We start from the raw sequence: 12,398 nt of genomic DNA on the forward strand, positions 1-12,398 counted from the left end.
ACTGAAACGGACCTAATCAAAAATGACATCCTATGTGACTGTGACCATGGTAAACTATCCCTCCTCATCCTTCTTGACCTGTCTGCAGCCTTTGACACAGTTGACCACACCATCCTCCTTCAACGCCTCTCCTCTGTCATCCAGTTGGGTGGAACTGCACTCACCTGGTTCCATTCTTATCTATCCAATTGTAGCCAGAGAATCGCCTGCAATGGCTTCACTTCCCGCTCCTGCACTGTTACGTCTTGAGTCCCCCAGGGAGTTATCCTTGGCCCATCCTATTTATCATCTACATGCTGCCCCTCAGCTACATCATCCGAAAACACAACCTCAAGGTCTACATCTACATTGATGACACCCAGCTCTACCTCACCACCACCTCTCTCGAACCCTCCAGTGTCTTTGATTTGTCACACTACTTGTCCACGTCCAGTTCTGGATGAGCAGAAATTTCATCCAACTAAATATTGGGAAGACCGAAGTCATTGGGCTGGATTTTGTCAATGGGGAGCTTTTGGAGGCGGGACTCCCACTTGTTGGGTTTTAGTCCCGCCTCCATTGACTTGTGGCCAACCCACGCTATTTTCCCTTGTTTGACCTTGTTAAGCCCGCCCAGCGGGCTTAGCAGGCCAATTAAGGGAAAGCCCGTTACAGGTGACGTCAGCGTGTGCCGTTTCATCTGTCAAGAGCTTTTGACAGATGAAATGTCATCGTTTGACAGCTCTGTGAAGCTGTCAAACACTGACAATCTGTCTTCTAAGTTGTGTCTTTACTCAAGACTCAATTAGAAAGCCTTCCTGACCAGAAAGCAGAAGGCTGCCGCTTTTGACAGTTCAGCGGCCATTCTGCTTTCTGTGCCAGTGAGCTGAGGGACTCCCGAGACCTGAAGGGTGGAAGCCTGCAGGAAGAAGCAAATGTAAGTAAAACTTATTAAAACACTTTACACACACCTCACACACTTACCTCTGCACACATGCACCCATTACTCACCTGCATACCGGACATCTCAGCCCCTCCGACCCCCGCAGACCAACGGCCCGTCTCGCTGACCCTGGCGAGGTTCGGAGCCGTCGGGAAGCCCACACTTCAGGGCTCAAAATAGGGATTAGCCAAAAAACTGCCTGTTAACTACCTGTTAACAGGCAGTTAATTGGTATTAATCCCCTTCCCACCTCCCGGCACGGGTCGGCTACCCGCCTCCTGGCAAGATGGCATGGAGGCGGGTTGGGCACCCGCCCCCAAATTCTGCCATTTTCCCGGCAGTCCCGCCTCCAAACCCGCCTCCCCACGGCTGGCAAAATCCAGCCCCTTGTCTTTTGTCCCCACCACAAACTCCATTCCCTAATCACCGACTCCATCCCTTTCTCTGGCAACTATCAGTGACTGAACCAGACTGTTAGCAACCTTGGTGTCATATCTGACCCCGAGATGAGCTTCTGACCACATATCAGCACCATCACCAAGACTGCCTACTTCCACCTCCGTAACATCGCCCAACTCCTGGTCTGGCTCAGCTCATCTGCTGCTAAAACCTTCATCCATGCCTTTGGTACCTCTAGATTTGACTATTCCAGTGTTCTCCTGGCTGGCCTTCCTTCTTCCACCCTACATTAACTTGAGCTCATCCAAAACTCTGCTGCCCATATCCTAACTTGCACCAAGTCCCGTTCACCCAGCACCACTGTGCACGCCTCGATTTAAAAATTCTCATCCTTGTTTTCAAATCCCTCCATGGCCTCGCCCCTCCCTAATCTCTGTAACCTCCTCCAGCCCTACAACCCTCCAAGATCTCTGCGCTCCTCCAATTCTGGCCTCTTGCGCATCCCCAATTTTAATCACTCCACCATTGTCCGCCATGCCTTCAACTGCTTAGGCCCTAAGCTCTGGAATTCCCTCCCTAAACCTCTCCACCTCGCTACCTCTCTCTCCTCTTTTAAGATGCTCCTTAAAACCTACCTCTTTAACCAATCTTTCAGTCATCCGCCCTAAATTCTCCTTATGTGGCTCGGTGTCAAATTTTCTTTGATAACCTTCCTGTGAAGCACCTTGGGGCGTTTTGCTACGTTAAAGGCACTATATAAATGCAAGTTGCTGTGTTGGTGTCATAATACAATGCCAGCCTGAGACCGGTGCTGTACAGCATGAAGTGCAGGTGTCACAACCAGAGTTATACTGCAAGCTATGACTTGCATTCTGCTCAGCAGGAAAGAACTCTGCGCATAGGTGCTTACACACATGCGCAGAGTTCTGCTTCCTGGTGACAATTTTTTTTAATGGTAGGAGAGCACAAGCAGCCTTTTCTTATAACATTAAAATATTCAACACGAAGGAGGCCATTTTACAAGTTTGCACTGTTGAATATTCAGACATGTATTTCTGTCCATTAAAAATAATGGACGCAAAATTATAGGGGGCATGAACCTGAATTTCCAATATGCACTCCCACTGGGCAAGGCCCCACATCAAGAGTACAAACTCATAAAATTGCCCATTATATTTTTTATTTGCCCTGGAGTTCTAATGGATCACCTGATCACTTTTTAAACCCAGTTTCTCACTGGGCTGAAGTTATACTTTTCCCAGTGTGATGCTCAGAAAACGGGGAACAGTTTAACTTTTTACTGGTCGGTCAAAATAACGTGCGGTAGCGAATCACAGCACATTTTACACCTCACCCAATTTTCTTTTCCATCATTTTTCGCCCGGCAATAAAAGTAAAAGTTAAAATGACCACACACGCATCTCACTGTTTGGCTTTAGTGCATTTTTTGAGTGAGATCAGGACTTGTTTCCTGAGTTAAACTGCTATTTCACATCGACATGAAAGTGGCAGTATAACTCAGAGAATATCGTTCACTTTTCATTTGAACATGAACAAAGGGACCAGGTTATGGACTTGCACAATGTGTGGTTTATTTTGCAGCTATTAGTCCATTTTCCATATACCTGAGGGGTGATGATTTATTGTTTATTCTAAAGTTGTTGAATACACATCTCCTTTGGCTCAGTTTCTGTGGTTTTTTCCCTCAGTGTGAAGTGCCTCGGGTGTTTTTCTACATTAGCGGCACTATAAAATGCAAGTTGTTGCTGTTGTACATTTTACTGATACATTTTTAGGTAAGTCTTTCCTCCCCTTTTAGTGGCAGCCACCATCTCCTAATCAAGGAATTTACCATTGTCCCGCCCCCACCCCCCCCCCCCCCAAACTTTCCAGAATCCCACTCTGTAACAAGCAACAGAAGTTAATAATAGTGGAATGTCCCTCTATTTTATTTCCCCTCTTTCCTTCAGGGCCAGAATAGTGCTTCTACTTGGCACTTTTACATCCCCACTCCCCACCCCAAAGACAGCGGATCGAGGTTTGAGAACTCTAGCCCACCACCATATATAGAAATTCAGATTCCTTTGTCAATATGGAATACTTTAATTTTGTGGTACTAGCCATAATTTCAAGGTGCAGCATGTTTGTAAACCAACACATTAGCACCAGCAGGAGGCTACTACATCATATTTGTTTTATTTCATAAATTACACTATAATTAGTATTCCTGTGCAGGAAATGAATTTAAAAACACTTATGCAATCACAAATGAAAAGTTGTGTTCTGATTTGTGCCCACACCTGAAACATTAACTTGTCTTTTCTCTCCACGGATGCTGACTGACTTACTGAGTATTTCCAGAATTTTCTGTTTTTGTTTTAAAAGTTGTCCTTTTAAGGTCAAGGTGTTTTCTGGTCTTACCAGTAATCTGCAAGCATTACCTTTATTGAAACGAGGGTAAATTCACTTCTGCACTCACAGCACAAAGCCCCTCTCACCAAAAAGTTGTGCCCATGGTATTCTGTCCATTAAAATTAAGGGTTGGAAAATCAAGGGCTGGAGCTGCACAATTTCCTAACATAGTGATGCTTTATGCCAGGAGCACAGATGCAGAAAGGGGAGGGGGTTAAACCCTAAAAATCAGGGAACGCGTCACCAACCCACCGCATACACACCTGCCAATATTTTTACGGCAGCGGGTAGCAAGGTGCAAGAGCGTCCTGTCTTGGAGAGGCGGGACACTGCATTAGCATATTTAAATCAGGCTCTCAGTGCAATTGGGAGCCTGATTTAAATTTAAACGACTGCCGGCCGGGTTTTCAGGACTCAGGAAACCCAGCAGCGTAAGAGAGGCGATTGCTGCCGACCCAACACTCCGTGTTGGCCAGGAGTAACTGGAATGCGGTTTTCCCGCCCGTCAGCCTGTCAATTTGGCTGACTGCTGGATGGGAAATCACAGAATACAATTATAATGAGGTCATGCCTTTAAATTCAGTAGGACCTCTGTATCTCCAGCCTTGCCGGGTCTCCCCCCGACTACTGTGCTCCCCCGCACACTTTCCGCAAATATCGGGGTCAAAGTGTCTGTTAAAATACCACCAAATAGCATGGCCAGAATTTTCCAGGGTGGTAGCGGGCGCGAGCGGTGGTGGGTCGGGTGGGAAAGTTGCTATTTTTGACAGCGGGTCGACCCAATTGAAATCATTATCAGGTTGTTTACAGGCACTTAAGAGCCTTTCTCCCCCTACATTTATAATTTCCCTGCATGGCCAGCGGATTCACGCAGCTCGGGAACCACGTCTGTCAACCTGAGGCGGGAGTTCCATGGCCATTGCTCCAGCTGATTTACTGTACATTTGATGCTGTCAAGTAAAGTTCCCACCTGACAGATGATCACTTTCCGCAGGCAGAAGCTGTTGCTCAGTCCATTTGCAACACAGATTCAGTTTTCTGCAGGCTGCAAATCTTTCAAGCAAAAGTCTCCATCCAGTGTCACCTCATTGTAAGATCCTCGCTCACCATTGACAGATTGCTTGTCATCGCTACTTCACCTCCCATCTATTCCATCAACATGGGTGCCGTTTACTCATAATCTGACCACGATGAGCCCCATCACCAGCAGCACCAACAACAACACCAACCTTCTCCACAATCACCTGATGCTGCACAGGACAGAGGGCATCAGCACCGGAGCACATTACTTCCGGGAGGCCAGCGATGGCCTCATCATGGCCAGATTTACTTAACTTTACGCTGTACACCCTAGCTGCCACATGATGCGCTAGATTGGCACCACCCCACACCAACACCATAAAGCACCCCTACAATGCCCAAGCCATTCCTTTCATACTCATCACCATTGTGGGGGGTACCGTTATGTCTCACCATTCACTGTAACTCACTAAGCCACTTCCAAAGGTGCACACAATTCTGTCCAAGACCGGAAAGTGTGGAAAATAAAGATTTTTATGTTTGACACCACTTTAACAGGAAAAGGGTAGGGAAGGCAGAGTGATGGGGATGTGATGAGAGACACAGCAGGATGAAGTTGAGTGTGGCTTTGTACTAACATTTCCTGATCTAATGAGAGCATTGAAACGTTTGCGGCACTGCACCCAGGTCCTCCTGACCACATCCCTGCTTGTGACCTCCTCTGCAATGTGCAACCAGGCTGTGCTGGTCTCCTAGGGAGGTCTCTTCCACCCATCGGAAGTGAAGAGGACCTCCCTGCGTGCTGTGACTCCCTCCATAAGCATATGGAGGGAGTCATCAGAGAACTTGGGTGCAGCCCTCTGCCTCTGTGCAGTCATTGTCAGTGTTTTCAGCATTCCAATGCTGTGGTACACTGACTGCACTATGTTAGATAAAACGTCAAATCTATTGTGGCCTTTAAAGATCCCGGCTGAAAACGCATCATGAATGACGTCACCAGACCCACTCCATCTAATTGGCCCGATTAACGCACTGGGCGGGCTTAATAGGCCCCATTACTGTAGTGTATGTAACTGTTCTACCTTTAAGAGAACTATTGTATGTAACCGTTCACCTTTAAGAGAACTATTTTAGGTGTGGCACTACTTTATCTTGGCTGCTGTATACTGTAATACCGACGGTGACCACACCGGTATATAAGTGCTGTGTCAGGATTTATTGGGCAGATTCGCCCTGACCTTCGAATAGTAAAGTCCTGTTAAAGTTACTCTTGTAGTCTGTGTATTAATTCGCCATAATACCTACAGACTTTACAGTGGCGACGAGTTCGATCTTACCCTGCGGCAACAATACTTCCGAAGCAGTTAACGAGCGTCGAGAAGAGGCACCCGCCCTCGTCGTTCTGCTGAGAGAAAACTCGAGTCTGCAGAGCAAGGAAGGAAGAATTCAGACACGAAGCCTTCCATCAGCAACAGGCACTGATTGTCCCTTCTGCCACGGTGGTGAGTGAGCCGATCAGCACGAGAAGCAAGTCGGCCACGGTGACTGTGAGTAAAGGGAAAATAAAAAAATAAAAATAAACGGAGGATAAGGGCGGTGAACTCGACCACGGTCGGGGGAAAGGAGCCAGACAGAAGTCGGGCCCAGAGGCACTGAGACTGGGGCAGCGTGGAGCACGGAAGCCGCGGTACAAGCGGGCTGGGAGACGCAACGGCGTCGTGAGACAGCTAGACCGCGACCGGCGAAAAAGGCCGGGCAGCTACCGAGGCCACGAGGCGCTGCTACCGGGATCGTAAGGCGCGGGAAGATATAAAAATAAATAAATCGCAGAGAACTCAGCCGCAGCCGGGGAGGAAAGCACCGGACTGCGAGAGGGCTGGGAGGCGCGATTGGAAGCCGCTGAGGGAGAGACAGAGCCCGAGCGAGCGGGAGAGACAGAGCCCGAGTGAGGGAGACTGAGCGAGATCCAGCCCAGCGGCTGAAACTGTTCGCCGTCAACGGGTTGTACCCAGCGCCGGTTGCCCTGCCGAGAAAAGGGAACAAGGAACGCACTGAAGCCGACGCGCAGGCTGCGAACCCCGAAAGCCAGCGGTCGTCGCCCGAGGGAAAAGCTTATCCCTCCCGCCAGGGGAAGAAACGCGGGAAGCCGCCAGTAGGCGGGGAAGAAGACAGAAGCGGGAAACCGCCATTTTGAAAGTGGGCGGGGAAAGAAGACAAGCGCGGGAAACCGCCATTTTGAAAAAAAAAAAGTTAAAGAAAAATTTTGTGTTTGTTTCGCAGAAAGATAGTGAGAGATAGTGAAGATGCCTAGGCATGGTAACATCAACAACTTCGATTCCGAGGTGGAAGATTGGGCCACGTACGTAGAACGTATCGAGATATATTGTGAGGCCAATAAGATAGCAGATGATGATAAAGCTCTCACCTTATTAAACGCAATGGGGGCAAAGACATACGGGCTATTGAAGCATCTTCTATCACCAGCTAAACCGGCGGATCAGACTTTCGCTAATATTGTTGCTGTCCTGAAGGATCATTTGAACCCCACACCACTGATTTTGGCGGAACGATTCAAATTCTATGCAAGAACGCAACGGAAAGAGGAAAGCAACGCGGAATACTTGGTCGAACTGCGTAGACTAGCGAAATACTGCCAGTTTGGGGAAAATCTGACAGAGGCATTGAGAGACAAGTTCATGTGCGGGTTGTCGAAGGAACACAAAAGCGTCTGCTAGAAGAGAACGATCTCACACTTGATAAGGCTGTCCTTATTGCAGCATCGCACGAAGCCGCAGCGAGAGGCACAGCAGAAATGCAGCTGAAGGCAGCGGTACTCAGTGTGGATCAAATTACTTCGGGTACATCGAAATGTTATCGTTGTGGGAAGACAACACACGACCAGAACCAATGCTGGTTTAAAAACCAGGAATGTAGAAAATGTGGCAAACTTGGTCACATAGCTAAGGTATGCCGGTCAGGAAAGAAGACCAACAACAACAAAAAAAAGTCACCGCAGGAAAAGTACAATAAGGTACACAAGGTGGCTGAGAAGAGTTCAGATGAACAGAATTCGGATTCAGACCCAACCGTTCAGGAACTGGGTAGTCTGAGAATTCACAATGTGAGTAAGGAAGCTGACCTGCAAACTATCTGGGTCATGCTAAAAATAGCCGGAGTCCAAGTGAAAATGGAATTGGACACAGGATCAGCCCTATCAGTCATAAATCGAAGGGATTACAACCGGCTATTCTCACACATACCCTTGAGAGATACCAAGATCGTATTGCAGACATACACGGGGCAGAAAGTATACCCCATGGGAAAGATAAAAGTCAAGGTGAGAGACAGGGGCAAAGAACACCAAGGAATGTATTTATATGTACTACCTGAGGGAGGTCCACCACTTCTGGGACGGGAGTGGATCTGGGAAATAAACATGGAATGGCACTATTTAAAAGCAATAATGAGTGAGAACTCGGTGAAGACAATCAGCTCAGACTCTGAAACGGATGACGATAAGACCAGCCCAGGTGCGAAAGACAAGTTTAAAATGGACTTGCTGACTAAGGTTGGAAAAACGAAGGAGTGCATAAATGCTTATGCTTCAGAGAAGAACAAAGTTTCAGAACAGAATTCCACTGAACAACAACAACATAGTTTGACAGAGAATTCTGAGTCTGTCCAGTTTACAGATATGCACAATTCTGAGGAACACCGGGCTCGAACTCAACTCCATTTCAAATTACAACAGCAATTAGAACAATTGAGTTGCCGTCTCGAACAAGAGATGAAAGCAATGAAAAAGTTCTGTGACACAGAGTGGGAGAACCTGGAAAGACAACAGAAACAGCTGATGGAGAAAAAGGAGCAGGAGCACACAAACCGTCGGGGCAAGGAGGCCAAACGAATCAAAGCTGATTCGGTTTCAGAAGGTGCGTGCTTTAAGCTGGTGGAGCAAGAGGTTCAGCAACTGAAAGCGCTTGTTAGCGGATTGCAGGCAGAAAAGACTGATTTGGTCACCATGAACTCCGAGCTCCTACTGAAGTTGCGTGCAGCATCACCGGACGATTCAAGTGGGGAAATTCGAATGGTGGAGGCTGCGGATGATGGCGAAGTAGAAACAGCAAAGGAGCCCCAGGGCAAGGTTATAAACAGCCCTGCAGCTACTGGGAAACGTATGAGGTCAGAAGAGTTAACGGTCAGCCAACTCTTTCATATGCTGAAGGACAAGACTCTGAAATGGGAACAAATTGAACAGGAGTTTAAATCTTCAAAGGAGAGGGGTTTGGAGCTCCCAAAAGTTATTGAAATAGCTGAGGTTGCAACACAGACTGAGAAGATGGCAGCAGAGCAACCCTTGGATGTCAAAAGTACGCTGACTCACGTCAATGTTGAACAACAGAAGGTTGAAACAGCTGCTGCAGTAGAGGGATTGAATAGTCCGATCAACCAATCTCCGAATGAAGTTGAAGTATTGAAATCACAAATGACGTCATTAGTAAAAGACTTGCAGGAAGCCCAGAAAAAGCTGGATGAAGCTGAACGCCTGAAGAAGTCTCTTCAGGAAAGATGTCTGGATTTGGAACAAAAGCTGGCTAATGTCCAGCTGGGTATGGAGGAAATAGAAGACCCTCTCAATGGCCTAGCTCAAGATGACACCGAATATTACCATGACCTGTTGGACGACATCGAATATTACGATGACCTGTTCTGCCCAGCTTGTGATGAAAACTCCCAAAGTGCAGAAACCATGAAGAAACACAAAAAGTCTAAGGAACATCGGGAGATGGTGGCGCTACTACGGAAAAAGGAGGACGAGAAGGAGGAACTGTGCATGCAGCTGGCAGCTGACAGTGGAGCCCAGAGAGTCTCCAAGAAGCAGAAAAGGAAAAGACGAAGCAGAAGATGATGATCATCTGGACCATCATCATCACTACTAGATCACGCACGGGGTCCCTTCGAACGGAGCCAAATCAGTTTGGAAGTAGAAAAACTTCCCAAGGTACTCAAGTTTTTACAAGCCAACAATGCTGGTTCAGGAGGACGGAAGTTCAAGCTGTTAAGTCCAGTGAAGGACTAGTGGATGAGTCACTCCAGCAACGTGAACCGACTACACCACAGGGAACTGCTACACCACTGAGGTGTTGTCAGGACCGAGTCAAGAAGCACGGAAGGCGCATCCACCGAGATTGAATCTGTGAACTGTTTTCCGCAGAGACTGAATCTATGAACTGTTTCCCGCAGAGACTGAATCTGTGAACTGTTTCCGCAGAGACTACATCTGTGAACTGTTTTAACATGAAGTTGGATATATGTTATGATGTTATGTTTAATGGGGAATCAGTATGTTGTAAGCTAAAAAGGGTGGATTGTAGTGTATGTAACTGTTCTACCTTTAAGAGAACTATTGTATGTAACCGTTCACCTTTAAGAGAACTATTTTAGGTGTGGCACTACTTTATCTTGGCTGCTGTATACTGTAACACCGACGGTGGCCACACCGGTATATAAGTGCTGTGTCAGGATTTATCGGGCAGATTCGCCCTGACCTTCGAATAGTAAAGTCCTGTTAAAGTTACTCTTGTAGTCTGTGTATTAATTCGCCATAATACCTACAGACTTTACAATTACGGTAAGTTAATTTTCAACAGCAGGATGGAGCCAGCAGCGGGGCCGCGACCCGCCATGGACACCGCCCACATAGGCAAAATTCTGGCCCATGTTTTTGATTTTTTCTATTTCTGTAATTTCCTTCCCTACTTCCATTCATTCATACTATCATTCCATACCTGGACTACAAGACAGTCTAGTATACAAGTGTGTTAATGCTGCTTTATGGTCAGCCTGCAGGGAGATACATTGGGAAAAAAATAAGGGAAATATCTACTTTCAGCATGCCTAGCCTCCTGGTTGACCTGGCAGAGACTAGTGAAGGGTAGTTAAAGTCCAAAGGTTGGTTGTGATTTAGATTCAACTTAGGTTTCCTAGTCAATGACACTTTAATGTTGTTCTTGCTGGGTCTCTTCAGAGCAATCTTAGAAATGTAGTCCTTCTACAGAATAGTGATTTTTTTCTCACACTCTCACAGTATGGTTTCAAAATGAGTGTTACATTTGGAGCAGTTTTGTGCTGTGTCATTATATCGAATTGGAACCACACTGAGACTAACAAGTATCTATGTAATTTCTGATCTTCAAATACTTTGAGAGAGAGAGACTTTCAATCCATCTGTTTGAAGTAAAATTGTCCCACGGGTAGAAGAACACTGAGAGTTAGACCTTAAGGACTGGTTTATTATTGTGACTCGTAAATATTCATTTATCAAATGCTTTCTCAATTTGGTGATTTCTGTTGGCAGAGCACTGAAGAGTACATGGAATAATTAATCAATACGTGCACCAACTTTCTCTTGAAACAAATATTTCTATTAACGGGCCGTCGTTAACTGGCATATATTGAGGTTGAAGTACAGTGTCAATCAGACGCCTCAAACCATTCTCTCTCAAGGAGTAGGAGATTCTAGAGATGGAAAATGCACACCAATTTTAGTATATTCACATACCCTTTTATTGTCTTCCTCTTCCTGTGCCTTCCTAAACTCGTGCTCTAAGGAACACGCAAGTTCATTAAAGAGTCCAACTTCTTCACAGTTCTTCAGAAATCGAGTAGGGGTGGGGGTCTGATCTACAAAGAAATGTGTTAGAATTATTAGTTCAGTTCACATTAAGTCCTATTTAATAAATGAAAGGTGTTATCTTCCATAGTCTCTACCTCCTACCAATCAATCTCCAACATAGATAGCCATCAGAGCAGTGCTGTTTTCCTCAGTTCTGCAAGCGAGTCCTTCTGATTGGGTGAGTGAAAGGTAAGGGGAGTGAAATAAAAGTATTATTCCATCTAAATTATGGAATAATAATGTGTAGATTTTTAAAATATATTTTATGTCACAATGAAAAAATAAATAAAAGCGTCAATTATTTATGGCCTAGATTATTAGGTGCCAAGTCATCACCTAGTTTTCTGAAATAAAAACAGAAAATGCTGGAACCACTCCGTAGATCAGGCAGTATCTGTGGGGGAGAGAGAGAGACTTGCATTTACATAGCACCTTTCATGACCACCAGACGTCTCAAAGCGCTTTAAAGCCAATGGTACTTTTTTTGAAGTGGAATCACTGTTGTAATGTGGGAAACAGAGGTGACATTTCAGGTCAATGATCTTTCACCAGAACCCTAGTTTTCTGATTGGTTTACCTGACCTCTATATTTTTCAAATTGCACCCAAACTGATTGCAATGCCTGATTGCCCATTTGGGCAGATTATGCAATAATTATTGTCAGCTTCTAATTCAAAAACGTGTTATTACAAAGGTTGCATCTATTTGCAACACCAGATTTTTGATTGGTCCCCTTGGAGGACAAGACACACCCAGCAGTTTATCTGGAATGTGTAATTAAAACTTGCCTGCCTAAGTAATCAAGTACTTTGCAATGTGTAATTCGAGCCATTCATTCTGACTGCCAGGCTCCAGACAGAGCTCACAGAGAACAGACAGGACTCACCCTTGCGGATTAGGGTATTCTCCCCCCCCCCCCCGCAACAAGTTTGTGACCTACCCCCACCAAGTTCCTGACTTTCACCGCGC

General features: G+C 46.1%; 1 protein-coding gene across 1 annotated transcript in view; it reads right to left on the reverse strand.

Annotated features, from left to right (window-relative positions):
• The window catches only part of creb5b (cAMP responsive element binding protein 5b), a 665,061-nt gene that overhangs the window by 516,280 nt on the left and 136,383 nt on the right, over positions 1–12,398 (reverse strand). The window contains exon 5 of the mRNA XM_085988619.1: positions 11,316–11,437. Within this exon, the coding sequence (XP_085844745.1) occupies positions 11,316–11,437 (122 nt within the window). The remainder of the gene's footprint in view (positions 1–11,315; positions 11,438–12,398) is intronic.

Source organism: Somniosus microcephalus, chromosome 5 (assembly GCF_052327205.1).
Source record: "Somniosus microcephalus isolate GS21.2 chromosome 5, FLI_Smic_1.0, whole genome shotgun sequence".
Lineage (NCBI taxonomy): Eukaryota > Metazoa > Chordata > Chondrichthyes > Squaliformes > Somniosidae > Somniosus > Somniosus microcephalus.